Source organism: Phocoena phocoena, chromosome 10, assembly GCF_963924675.1.
Source record: "Phocoena phocoena chromosome 10, mPhoPho1.1, whole genome shotgun sequence".
Lineage (NCBI taxonomy): Eukaryota > Metazoa > Chordata > Mammalia > Artiodactyla > Phocoenidae > Phocoena > Phocoena phocoena.
Genome location: NC_089228.1, coordinates 72876996 through 72890864, shown reverse-complemented (window position 1 = coordinate 72890864; position 13869 = coordinate 72876996). Strand labels below are relative to the sequence as shown.

The window sequence follows — 13869 nt, the reverse complement described above, 5'->3', positions numbered from 1 at the left end:
GAAGGGATCTTCTAGTCTAGGGGCTTTCAGTGGCCTCGGGTCCCATGGAGAAAGAGGTGTCTGGAGGGAGAGAGGCCCAAGGGGGAGGCCATGCAGGATTCCCCAACTCTCACACACACCCAGTGGCTTCAACCAAGGAGGCTGTCACTTCACCTTACTCATTTAAAGTTCCACATAAAACTTTGTCTAGAAAACCAGTTCTGCTGCTAAACCAAAAAAAGTTTGAAACCGCTCATTTAAACCACGCCCACCTTACAGACAGAGAAAAAAGCCCCTGGGGAGGAAATAACACCTGCAAGGGCACAGAGGTGGTTAACAAGAGAGGCCAGACCCAAACCCCAAGTCCCTGACCCTAGTCAGGTTGTTTCCCCTGACACACCATCCTCTCTGGGCCTCTAGGGTAAAGGAAACTTGTGCCGCTGCCTCCTGGCCTGATCCCCTCCCTGCCCACCCAGGGACCTGTAGGGAGACCTGGGAGGAAGCATTTTAGGACAAGGGCACCATCCCGACTTCCCCGGAACAGGCACACACCCACTAGCCGTGGACTGTTTAAGGGAGAGCCCAGGTCCAGGCAAGGAACCTGAGACTGACGGTGAGGTGGCCTGGTGGAGGGGACACAGCTGAATGCCCGCGCCCACCGCAAAAATGGTTTCGTGCCTTCTGTGTACAGGGGCCGATGAGCACAAGGATGAGAAAGAAGTGAGGTGCCCCCACTTCCTGTGCAGGACACCCCTCCGGGTCCCATACCCACGACATAGAGGGGGGCCTCCGTGTGCTTGATGTTGCAGCTGTTGCCCGCGATGCAGGTGTAGCGGCCCGAGTCCTCGGGGGCAACATCGTGGATCACCAGGGAGCCGTTCTGGAAGATGTGCATCCTGCCAGGAGAGAAGTCACAGCGTTGCCCACCAGGCCAGCTCCAGGGAGACTGGGCTGCAGGAGAGGCAGGGTGGGTGTGGGAGGGAGACAGCCTACCTGGGTCCCAGCTTGGTGGGGTCCAGGATACGGTCTTTGCCCTTCCACTGAATGAGTGGCTTGGGGTCCCCCTGGGCCTCGCACCGCAGCAGGGCCGTGTGGCCCTGGTACACGGTCGTGCGCTCCGGCTCCACCTTGAAGGTGATGAACACTGGATGGGAAGAGCCCGGTGAGGGGCAGGGAGCACTGAGCAAAGGGGCTGGCGGGGTGCAGGCAGCTGCCCCACAGGGCCCGCCAGCCCCAGCCCCAGCCCCCTGCACGGTCGCACCTGCCACGGTGAGCTGGACGTGGGCACGGATCTGGCCCTGCAGCCCATTGGAGGCGATGCAAGTGTAGTTGCCAGCATCATTGCGGGTCACCCTGGAGAAGTGCAAGGTCCCAGCGTTGTCCGTCACCCACTCTGGAAGGCTGCTCCCATCTACAGAGGCAACATTGGGGAATGGTGGGATGGACCAGAGTCCCATGAGTGGCCAGCAACGCCCTCAGTCACTCACCTCTAATGAAAAACACGCCATCGCTCCTGGCTATTCACAGACAAGATCTAAACGCCTGAGCCAGGCATTGGGAGTCCCTGTTACTTACTCCTTTTCTAATTTTTCAGTCTCACGTCCTTCTACTGCCCTGTGTAACGTTCCACTTCCACCAAACTGGACTTCTGGTTGGGCTTGGAATTTGCCTTGCTCTCACCCTCACTGCCTGTCACTCTCCACTCCTAGAACCCATTCCTGCTCTTTGCCATCGTCCCGCCCATTCTGAGTCCCACCCCCCAGAGACAGCTCCCCCAGACACCTGAGCAGAGACAGCCCACTTGCTGCTCAGAATCTACAACCCCCCTCTCTCTCACTGTTAATGGGAATGTAAAAACCTTTTAAAAAACAATTTGGCCATTCGCATCAAGGGTTGTAAAAATGTGCATACCCTTTTATACATAATTATTCCATTTCTGGGAATCTTTCCCAAAGGAAATAAACCCAAGTCCAGAAAAAACTCTGCCTCAAGATGTTTATTGCAGCAATAAAAAGACAGAGAGAGAGAGAGAGAGAGAGAGACAGAAAGAGGCAGAGAAAGGGAGGGAGGAAGGGAGGGTGGTTAACAACCCAAATGTCCAACATTTAGGGGATATTTAAGTAAATTACAGTGAATCCAATCATTGGAATATTATTGCAATCATCAAAACCAATGTTTATGTACAAAACCACGGGGAAATGCTTGATAATGTTAAGTAAAAAAAGATAAAATTACATACAGTTATCTGCATCTTCCATTTCTATAGTAAGCATGACTCAACTCATGGAAGTATAATAAGTGAAAATTATATGTACAGTAAAACTGCTATGTAAAAACAAAAAGATGTACACAGAAAAAGGTACACACCCAGAGGTGACTGATGGTGGGATTCTGCATTATTTTCTGCCAAAATTTTCTAAAGGATTACCTTTACATTGGAAAGGATGACTATTTTGAAAAGAGGGAAAGGACTTTACGGCCCTGTCTGGACCGATCCAATCATTTGTTGCCTTGAGTCGTCTTATGTTGTCTAATGCTGTAACCTGACCTCTTTTGTGTCTGGCTTTTTTTTTTTCTAACTGGACCATAAATCGGCCCCTACATTTCTTGTCTATCCCAAAGTTTCGGGCACTCAGCTGGTCCTCAGACAGGCATACATCTGACCAGTGGACTGCCTGCTGCCCCCCACCCCATGCTCACACAGTACCCACCTGCCCGGACCCACTTAATAGTGGGCTTCTCTCGGCCTGTGGCTGAGCAGGGAACCGTGGCCTCCTTGTCAAACTCCATGCACTGCTGCGGCCGGGGCGGTGGTGTGAACTTGAGCTTTTCTGTTTCAGTAGGAGAAAAGGGGAGGAATTGAGGCGGCAGGCCTGAAGATTCTGGACGCTGCTGCTCCCTCCCTGGTCCTCTCCCGCCCAGGAGGCCAGGCGCCAGCTCACCCAGCACTTGGACGCGGGCCTGGGCCTCGATGCTGCCAGCGGGGGTGCTGCTCACGCAGCGGTACCACGTCCCGTCGTACACCTCCACGCTGTTGATGCGCAAGGTCCCGTTCTTGAAGACCTCGAACCGCGAGTCCTGCAGCACAGGAGATGTGCCTGAGAGCGGGTCTCGGCCTGCCCCCCACCATCATCTCCCTGGGGGACAGCCTCGGGGTGGGGGGAAGCGAGCCTTGGAGGTGAGCATAGAGGACTCTGTGTCCCTGCCCCCACCCCCAGCAGTAATCCCCGTTCTCACCTCCGAGATGAGCATCTGGTTTCTGTACCAGGAGACTGTGGGTTTGGGTGTGGCCTGGGTCAGGCAATGCAAGTAGCCTGGCTTGCCCTCCTCCAGCTGGCTGTCTTGGGGCTTCTCCAGCCACGTGGGCACAGCTTAGAGGGACAGGGAGGAAACAGAAGGTTGACCAACACATCTGCAAAACCAACAGATCCAATCCCAAGAAATTCTAATACCCTCCCCCACAACCCCGGCCCTGAGTTTAGAAACCCTTGTCTGCTCCGGCGATAACTGCAGCCGTGACCCCTCAGTGAAGGCCCATGTGCCGGTACCTTTTGAACATTATCCTAGCTAATGATCACAATATACCCCCAAGGTATTTATTTTTATACCCATTTTATAGATAAGACAACAGAGGTTCGAAGAAGTAATGGTGATTTATTAATCCATGATAGAGAGAGGATTGAAAACTCTGGTCTGCGTGACTCCCAAATCCTTGCTTTCTTTATTACACCATAACGTTCCGAGGCTCGGTCCCTGAATCTCTGTTCCGTTTTAGCCATGCTCATCCCCTGAATGATCTCATCCAGTCCACGGCCTTCAGTACTATCCAAGTGGATGAGTCCCAAATACACAGCCTGGCTCCTGACCTCCCCCCAATGAACTTCAGACCTGCAAATCCTACCGGCATTTCCAATTGGATATCTAATAGGCACTCCAGGCTTTATACATGCAAAAGAGAATGCTCAATTTCTCCCCAAACCTGCTCATCACAGTTTTCTCTATCTCAGTAAATAGCACCACTATCCAGCCAACTGTATAAGGCAAAAACTTAGTTGACTTCTCTCTCTACGGCTCCCCCCACCATCACATTCATTCTATACAAACCTCATCTACCTCAGCTCTAAAATGTATCCTGAATTTCACCACCTCCCACCTCCACTGCTACCACCTCTGTTCAAGCCCCTTAAACACCTCCCCTAGATGATTACAGTCATCTATTAACTGCTTTCCTGTTTAGACTCTTGCCCCTAACAGTCTAGTCTTCTCAGAATAGCCAGAGTCACCTTTTGAAAATGTCACTCTCACACTCAGTCCCTGCAAGGACTTCTCATCCTCTGACTTGGTGGGGCAGACTTAGCAAAGATGGCTTTAAACAGTCCTCCCATCTCTTGCTTCTCTTTGTAATGTGGCGTTGCCACTTTCCCATCAAGAGGCAGGGTCTGTTTCTCTACTGCCTGGAATCTGGGTGGCCTGAGACTTGCCCTGTCCAATAGAATATAGTGGACAATGTCTAAGCTAATGCCTTGAGAAGGCTTGCAGCATCCACTTTTGCACTCTTGGAACCCAGCCTCCACGTGAGAAGCCTGAGCTAGTCTGTTGGAGTGGCTGTGTGGAAGGGAACCAAGGCACCCTGGTCGATATCTTCCCTCAACTGCCAGACTGAGCGAGGCACCTGAGGGAGGACATCAGGGAACAGCCAGCCACCAGCTGACGTATCAGCTGCCGCCAACAGCACATGGAGCTGAACCATACCCACAGAATCAATCATGAGCAAATCAGTGGCTACTGCTTCAAGTTTTGGACTGGTTTGTTACACAGCAGTAGCTAACTGGTACACTTGTACTACAAACCAAAGTCCTTACCGTTTTCTTACAAAGCTTCATATGATCCAATCTCTGCCTCTCAGACAACCTCAACCACACTCACCATCACTTATTCAACACAAGCCACACAGGCTACTGCTATCCCTTCAATTTACAAGCCCATTTCTTGCTCAGGGCCCGTCCACGTGGTTCCCTCTTTAATTTAAGCATCAGCTCAAATACCACCTTCTAAAGAAGTCTTCTCTAAACTCCCCCTGGCCCTCATGCCATCTCTTTGTCACTTACCCTATTTTATTTTTCTTCATGGCCCTGCTGCCACCTAAAATCATATATTTGTTCATTCAATTGTTTTCCTTGCTTGCTTTGTTGCTATTAGAGTACAAACTCCACAAGGGGAAGGATTTTTGTCTGCTTTGTTCATTGCTGCATTCCCAGTACTGGGAGCAGTGCCTAGCACAAAGAAGGCACTCGATAAATCTGTTGATGGAATGCAGGGATGGAGTCCTCCCTCCTCCGAACTGCACCCACTACCCCTTCGCACCAGTCCAGCCCTGCGTGCGTCACGCACTCTCTCTAATTCCACAGGTCTTCTTCTCAGGCAGCAGTGCAGGCACAGGACACTGTTGGTGCCTGTCAACAGACTGATCAAAGCCAGCACTCCCACCTCCAGCAAGCATATGCCTCACTCGGAGCATGTGCTGAACGCTCTTTGTCTGGGCCCACCCCCAGAGAGGCCGGGGGCAGGAGATGTGGAGTGTGGTCCCAGATTCTGTATTTTTAAAAGCATCCCCAGGACTTCCCTGGTGGCGCAGTGGTTAAGAATCCGCCTGCCAATGCAGGGGACATGGGTTCGATCCTGGTCCAGGAAGATGCCACATGCCACGGAACAACTAAGCCCATGAGCCACAACTACTGAGCCCACGTGCCACACTACTGAAGCCCGCATGCCTAGAGCCTGTGCCCTGCAACAAGAGAAGTCACCACAATGAGAAGCCTGCACACCACAATGAAGAGTAGCCCCTGCTCTCTGCAGCTAGAGAAAGCCCGCAAACAGCAACGAAGTAACAAAGATCCAACGCAGCCGAAAAATAATTAAAAATAAATAAATAAATAAAACGCAAAATTTAAAAATAATAATAAAAAAAAAAAAGTGTCCCCAATGAAACAGGTGAACAACAGACCCCGACTGGAGAAAGGCTGATCATGGCTGCTTGCATTTGTCTGCACGTCGCTGTGGAAGTGTCCTGAGTGCGTGTTACCTGGATGCTGCAGCTTCCCACCCGAACCAGGTACCTGAGCACGAAAGTGCATGTCTCCTAGGTTTTAGTATCTTAATGGGAATAATACCGTCACAACTTACAAGTGTACAAAGCTCTTTTCATGTGTGAAATCTTTTTGAATTTTTGTAATTTACCTACTTGGAAAGATGTAGAGGTACATGGAAGAGGCAGGTTGCAAAATGGTACGTGTGTGTGTGAATTTGCCTCGGATATCCTTTGAAATTATCATAAACGCTTGACACAGGCATGGTGTAAATAAGTAAATCTCTATGCCTGTAGCAAGGGTATACAGGTCTTTATCATTCATTTCACAAGTCATATGTTCACTGTAGAAATTTAAAAGTACAACAACAAATAAAATAATTACTACCTATAACTCTGACACATCACCTTCCCCAAAAAGAAAAGGAAAAATCTTTTTTATCTACTTCACTGATCTTTCTGGCCATCTAGTAGGGAAGGTAGTGAGTTATTAAGCCCTATTTTATGGATGAGGAAACTGACCCCTGGCAAGGCAGGTGACTTTCTAGCCATGGTCATTCCATGCACTGGGGACGGAGTGGGACCTGGGTCTCAAGACTCCCACTCCGTTGCTTTGTCCTCTGCAGCCAGAGGACCACTTTTCTGGCACCGCAACCTCTGGGCCTGACTCGCCACTGTCCACTCCAATATCACCTCCCAATGGCTGACTGGTTCCCAAGCCGGCAGGGCTCAGAGCTGAGGCAGGGCCTCAGGTGAGCACCAGGGAAGCCTCTATCCATCACACCCAGAGCCCAAGACCTCCTGGGACCTGGGCTCCCCTCCTCGCCTCGCCCTTCAGGGCAAAGGTGCTCACTGGCCACGGTGATGTTGACATCCTGTCTCCGCCAACCAGCCAGGTTGGCTGCATGGCAGGTATAGACACCAGCATCGCTCTCGGCAGTGCTGGCAAATACCAGCTCATGGCCCTGCTGGTAGACTCTGCCGTGGGCAGGCAGACGGGCTCCCGCGTGCTCCCACCACACACTGGGCTCCGGCAGACCCTGGGGGGGCGGGCAGGCCACACGCTCCTCGCTGCCAGCCGTGAACACCCGTGGCTCAAATGGTGGCATATCTTCAATCCCTGCAGGGATGGGAGCAGACAGCCTGGTTACTGTGGGGCCCAGGGTACCTGACATTCTCCCGCAGCAAGCCTTGCCCTTTCCAGCACGAGCCCTCCCCGTGACCTTCAGCATTTCCTCTTCCAACCCCAGCATCCTCTTCCTCCCTCTGCCCTCCAAGCTGCTCTGAGTGGAAACAGAAGCCTAAATCTCTACATGCCCACAACGTTGAAGGCGGCTCCCACCTCGGCACCCCAGACCCAGGGACCTACCTGCCAGGTGGAGAGTGGCCTCCAGGATGACAGGAGGGCCCCTCTGGCCCTGGCCTACACAGCGGTAGACCCCTGCGTTGCGCGGCCGGACCTGGGTCAGCAGCAGGGACCCGTTGGCAAACACCGTGGCTCTGCGGACGTGCGGGGGGCTGTGGAGGGGAGAGAGTGCTCTTTGAAAGGAGTGGCCCACAGGCCTCCTTCTGGAGGGCAGCCAGGGGAACCCCATCCTGCACAGGTCAGATATGCAGGAAGGAATCAACCAGGAACAGGGAAGAGAGAAGGAAGCCAACACGCCACTCTGGTGCGTGTGTGTGTGCCTGTGTGTGCACGTGTGTGCGTGCGCTTGTTCGCGTGTATGTGGAGGCGTGTATCCTAATTACAAGAGACGCAGCTTTGGGGCAGCCAGGCGAGCAGCAGTGCAAGTGGGAGGCAGCAAGCAATCAATGTGGAGACAGAGTCAAGATACGCCTGCTGGTAAAGCAGCAACTCCAGCACCAGAAGTCCCTCAGACGCACCAGATGGACTACTGATGATGTCCTCAGGGCTGCAGCCAGGCGGGATCCCAGCCCACAGCCTAGGGAGCCACACCTCCAAAGGACCATGGCCACACCTGGCACCACACAGGTGGTATGGTCTCTGCTCTCATAGGGCCTGGATGAGGACAGAAGTCCCTATAGAGGGCCTGACACCTCCTGGCACCTTCTGGTAATGTTCGCTTCTTCCAAAAAATGTGCGTGTGCGTGCATGTGTGTGAGTAAGGTATCCTTGCCCTCCAGGACCTTCCTGTGCAGACTGTGATCCCCGAGGTCCCCTGTGTCGCTCCATCCTTGGGTCTCTACCCTCCATCCCAGAGGACCCACGTGGGCAGAAGGGGAGGGGAGAAAGTAGCAGAGCCATCGCTGGCTCACACAGTGTGTCCGTGGGAACTGGAAAAAGATGCCCTTCCCGGAGACCCTTCCCTTTGTTGGAATCATTTTGTAACAGGAAGACATTCTACTGCCATCTGCTGGAAACTCGAAGTAATACATGTATAGATCTATGATATCTGTGATAAGAACTTCATTCCCTTTTAGAGAACCATACACAACTTCTACCACCATATACTGCAAAGCTGCTGCCAGATGCCTTACCGGCTGCGGTTAGTGATGGGAGTCTCATCCTCAAAGACCCACTGCAGGCTCGGGGGCGGGTGGGCTGAGAACTGACAGTGGAACATGGCCTCCTCATTCCTTGCCACTACCACGTCCTGGGGGGCCAGTACCACCCTGGCAAAGCTCTCATCTGGGGTGAGGGAGGCACAGACACATGAGCAGGCAAGGTGGGGAGGCCCCTCCCCCATCCCCAACTCACCTTCTCCATCCCCACCCCAGGCTCACCAGCAATGCTCAAGGTGAAGTTCTGACTGCTGCAGGCCTGGCCAAAGGCATTGTGGGCACAGCAGGAGTAGACGCCACTGTGCTCAGGGCCGGCTGGCCGGAGGGTCAGGTTCTTCTCCTTACTGCTGACCGTGTGGTTGCTCTGACCATCAGACAGGGCGCTCCCATCTTGGAACCACTGGTAGGTGGGCCTGAGGGGCCGAGGGGGTCAGTAGCAGGGGGGGCAGGGGGGGTCTCAGGTGGCCGGCAGGGAGGGCCAGAATCAGAGGGTCAGGGCTAGACCCCTCAGTTTACAAATGGGGAAACTGAGGCCTGGAGAGGGACCGTGACTTGCACAAAGGCACACAATTCAGGGGCAGAATCTGGCTGAGATTCTAGATTTCTCAGCTCCCAGAATCCAGGATCACTCCACAGCCCAATGCTGCCCCTTCTCTGGTGACCAGGGCCCAGTGTGGAGCAGCATGGGGCAGGGGCGGTGGCAGAGTCCACAGTTTGGGGAGACAGCTCTTGACATCAGTCCAGAATAATCCTTTCCCTCCCCACTCTCAATGTCTCCTTACCGAGGGTGCCCGTCAATGTGACAACGCAACATGACCTGGGTCTGTGGCTGGATCTCGGCTTCCGAGGCTGGATGCTTCAGGACCACAGGACCGGACTCAATCCCTGGAGCAGAGGCCATGGTTGCAGAGTGAGGGGCGGGGCAGAGCAAGGGTGAGAAAGCAGAGGAGGAGGACAAGCAGGAAACGATGGAACCTGGAGGCTCTGGAGCCAAGAGACACTGGGGCACACTGCCTCACTGCTCCTGCCATTTGCAAAAGTATCTGGCAGGTCAATGGGTTCAAGACTTGAAGGGGAAAAAAAATAAATTCTGGAAAAATTAAAACTTTTTAACTTCCTCTTATCCACACAAGCAGAGAGCTGACCCCAACTGCATTCTCCCTGCCCCATTCAACTGGAAATGGGAGAAGCTGAGGCAAAGGAGGAGTCCCACAGGGCTCAGGAGTTGAGGGTCTAGAGGGAGGGCGGGCACAGCTCCTGGCTCTCACATTTGATGTTGAAGGAGGCATTGGCACTGTGGGCCTCCTCCCCGGTGGCATCATCCCGAGCCACGCACTGGAAGGCTCCCGAGTCCTGCAGCCGGTCCACAGCTGCGAAGCTCAGGCTGCTGCCCTGGGCGAAGCGCCGCTCGGTGTCCCGGACAGGGGCCCCATCCAGCAGCCAGTACACGTGCACTGGGCCTGGGGCCTCGACCTCACAGCGGAGCAGCGCCCGGCGCCCCTGCAGCGCATCCTGGGAGGATGGCTCCTTGATGAAGACAATGGTTGCCTGGGCACCTGCAGATGGAGAACACGGGAGAGGCAGGGTCAGGGGGAGCTGCAGCCACTGTTCTAACACAGGTCACCCACTGTCCTGTGCACAGGAGACATCCAGTAAGTGCAAGTGAGAAGGATCATGAGACTACAATTGCCAAGTGTCCACTGAGGAACGTTTACACTGTGCTGGGCGCTCCGCAGGATACAAAGATGCAGTACCCTCCAGGACGCTAGTCTGGAGGCGGACCCAGGATAAGGCAAAGCTAGTGCCAAATGAATGATGTGGGCAGTCGGTGCCTCTAGAACACCGAAGAGGGAGGGAGCCCCAAGGGCTAGGGGAAGGAGGGGATTAACGCCACATGGGACACTCCCTAGAGGCAGAGGGCCTTGGAGCTACGGGACCAGATCATAGGAAATGCCAGACCAAGGAGCGGGGAACATTAGCAAGCAACCCTCCCACCATCTTCAGAATGCAGGACACTGAGCAAAGTTAAATCATGATCCAAAGAGCTTCTTGGAAGGATTACTGGCACTCACATACCCGCTGAGGGTCCAGCATCAGAGGTGGCCACAGGTCAGGGAGGCGGCTTTGAATCCCATCCACAGACCGCTCTGCAACCCAGCATTCCCCAGGGGCGTCTTTGGGAGAACCCATCCCATCACAGGAGAAGCCAATATTCTCTTGAACTGGCATTATTCCCAAAGACATGCCAGGGCCACCCCCACGTCCTTCTCTCCAATATTCTCTTGAACTGGCATTATTCCCAAAGACATGCCAGGGCCACCCCCACGTCCTTCTCTCCATCCTTAAGGATCCGTCTGTGGCCAAGGCTGGCTCTTCTGTGCTAAGTGAGAGGTGAGCTAAGTGGCCCCAGGTTTTCACCGGAATCCACTCCTCCTCCTGCATGACTACAGTTCAGCTCTGGCAGGGGTCAGGGGGGCACCCTCGGAGGAAGGGACCCTGCAATCAAATGTGGAACTATAGCCAAACAAAGGGGAAAGTGAAGAGCCTGTGCAGAGTGGCAGATGGGCTGGGGAGGCGGAGGGCAGGGCCAGGCAGGTAGCATAGTTACCAAGAAGGAATAATACACCGGGCTTTGTTCCTGGTCCATGTGGGCGCCCTGCAGAGGCCCGGAGCTGCAGAGCCCGGGACACCAGCTTGCACAGGGGGGGCGGGCGGTGATGGCACAGAGGAGGATGTGCTACCCCTCCAGGAAGAAGGAACAGGCCACCTGGGGCTGCTATGTGAAGAAGCAGGCTCTGCCTCTGGCCAAACTGGGCCCAGCAAGGGCAGGAAGGAAGAGGCTAATGGGGTCCTGCCCATCCCATCCCAAACCACTGGAGACTGATCTTGGCCCAAAGAGCACCCTTCCCAGTCCCTGGGCGGAGCAGGGGGAGGGGGGTTTGGTTCTTTAGGGCACAAGAACCTGTCTCCTCATAAAGTCAGTTTCAAGACAAGTTCAGGATCCCCCAGGGCTGGGTCCAGAGGAGGGGCTGACCCGATGTTGGTCCGCTTCCCAGCATTCCAGAGGGGCCGGCCCACAAGACACACAGAGCTGGAAGGGGCTGGGAGCTCCCGCATTACTTCTCATTGGGTTCCTGCTGGCTCTTTGGATGGGACAATTCTCCACCACGCTGGGCTACCCCACCCACTGTGCAAGTTAGCAAATCTGCACCCAGTCACCCTAACAATCCAAACAACCCCGCTCAGTTCCAATCTCTACACAGGAGTGCGGTCCTGCCCCCGCTGAGCAACGTGGTACAACCCCTGTGTAGTACAGACGGGTGGGTCAACTGAGGTCCAGAGAGATGAAGGGATTTGCCCAAGATCAAACAGCTAATTGGTGGCAGAGCCAGGACCATGACCCAAGGAGGCCAACTCCATACCCCACCCTCTTCCCAGCCCCGCCCAGGAACTCAAGACCAATCCTGGAAGTATCTGATCTCAGAATGGGTCTCACTCCCCACAGCCAGGTAGAAAGATAGACACACCTCCTGCAGACAACGCCAGGCTCACAAAGGCACTCAGCGAACACTAGCTGAACTGAGGTGACCTCAGAGGAAGTGTGGGGCAAGAGCTGGCGGACACAGGGGCGTCCGGAACACTTCCCGACCCCCACTCCTGACACAGATGGGCAGCCTCGCACCGAGGCCTCAGCAGGCCTCTGCAAATGTGACTCACCCAAATCTTGGGACCCTCGACCCGGAACTAAAGATGCTCATCAAAGACCAGAGAGAGATCATCCGCCTCAAAGTGTAGACGACTCCCCACTTCCCAGCTCAGCTTCTCCAGACACAGTGGGGGCCAGGAGTCTTGTCCATACACAGCAGCGTTAGTTAAGCATTTGCAGTCAGGTCTGACTCAATCCTGACCATCACACTCGGTGTGCCTGACCTTGGGTAAGGAACACAGACCGTGCCCCAGCTTCCTCTGCCTCTCCCATGAGGCTGTCGTGACTTGAAAACGCAGTAACACATGTGAAGTGCCTTGGATGAGCTCGCTCGGCGGGCGGCTACCGTGATCCTCACCACTATCACCCATCCTGCCCAAGGACTCGAGTTTTAGGGATATTAGAAAGCTCCCCCCAGGCAAGGCCCAGCACCATCTCAGACCCCAGATGGGAAAGGGATAATCAGGTGGGGGGTAGGATGGAGGGAAAGGGGCTGTGGGGTTGCAGGAACCACAGACCACTTGCCACAGAAACCTAAGCTGGGAGAAGAGATGGCATGACTCAGAGGGACCCCAGCTCAGCCTCCAGCATCCCGTCCTGTCCCGGGGCTGGAGCTGCAGGAGCTGTGGTGAGACGCTGCATTCCCAGACTGCCACTCAGAGCCCCCGCCGCACCCCCAAGACAGGGCCTGGGAAACATCAAAGCCGGCCCCGTGGGGCCCTCTGTCCTGACGTCAGCTCACAGCAGGTCCTGGTTAGTGCTTGGCTGGGGCAGACTTTAGATGTAACAAAAGGCAGGGAGGGCAGCCACCAGGCCTCCTCTAAGACCCCGGCCCCTGCTCTGAGCGCACACCCCTGGCCACCAGGCTTCTCACACAGGAGCCTGGCCCAGTGCTGTGGCACCCACGTTTACTGCGCCCAGTCTGGCCATCTGCATGGTCTGCAGGACAGGCTGGTCTGTTGTTTTGTTTGAGGGGAAACGGGCAGGCCGAGGAGCCCCTGGCAGATATGCCAGACTCCAGACAGGGAGGGGCTGGGAAGTGAGGGACTCTTCAGAAGCTTCAGCTGAATGACAGGGAAGGAGGAAGGCTCTGGGGATCGAGGTGGTACCTGCCTCGAGGTGGCACAGTCCCCAGCACATCCCTGTCCCTGCACCTCCTGACTTGAGGATGCCCCCAGGGCTGTGGTCCGGGGAAGGCCCGCTCTGGAAGCACACCGGTCCTGGGCTTCCCAAAGCCTCCCCCCTTTCAGAGTCCGGACCTCCGTGCATGACACCTTCTACACCCTCACGGAACACCTGGCCCACGTGCTCCTCAAGGAAGCCGCTCAGCATAGCAGCAGCCAGTGGCCCTGCCGCTCCCTAGCAATGCCACCTCTGCTGGCCTCTCCCTTGACATGAAATGAGGACCCCAAGCCTACCACTCAGGGGCTGTGTGAGGCTAAGTGGGTTCATAAATGCAAAGCCCGAAGCACAGAGAGGGCATGGTGGGCTCAGGAAGCACTGGCACCGTGACCGGCAGGCAGAGTCATCTGCCCACATCAGGCACGACCCCAACAGAGCTGGCGCTGCAAATACC

At 54.9% G+C, this 13869-nt stretch overlaps 1 protein-coding gene across 1 annotated transcript in view; it reads right to left on the bottom strand.

Annotated features, from left to right (window-relative positions):
• PTK7 (protein tyrosine kinase 7 (inactive)) overlaps nucleotides 1-13869 on the bottom strand; it is a 60565-nt gene that overhangs the window by 14259 nt on the left and 32437 nt on the right. The window contains exons 2-13 of the mRNA XM_065884677.1: nucleotides 9856-10143; nucleotides 9370-9472; nucleotides 8810-9000; nucleotides 8564-8714; nucleotides 7434-7582; nucleotides 6918-7184; nucleotides 3217-3350; nucleotides 2922-3057; nucleotides 2691-2810; nucleotides 1241-1390; nucleotides 973-1123; nucleotides 748-875 (exon numbers count right to left, since the gene is read on the bottom strand). Of these exons, the coding sequence (XP_065740749.1) occupies nucleotides 748-875; nucleotides 973-1123; nucleotides 1241-1390; nucleotides 2691-2810; nucleotides 2922-3057; nucleotides 3217-3350; nucleotides 6918-7184; nucleotides 7434-7582; nucleotides 8564-8714; nucleotides 8810-9000; nucleotides 9370-9472; nucleotides 9856-10143 (1968 nt within the window). The remainder of the gene's footprint in view (nucleotides 1-747; nucleotides 876-972; nucleotides 1124-1240; nucleotides 1391-2690; nucleotides 2811-2921; nucleotides 3058-3216; nucleotides 3351-6917; nucleotides 7185-7433; nucleotides 7583-8563; nucleotides 8715-8809; nucleotides 9001-9369; nucleotides 9473-9855; nucleotides 10144-13869) is intronic.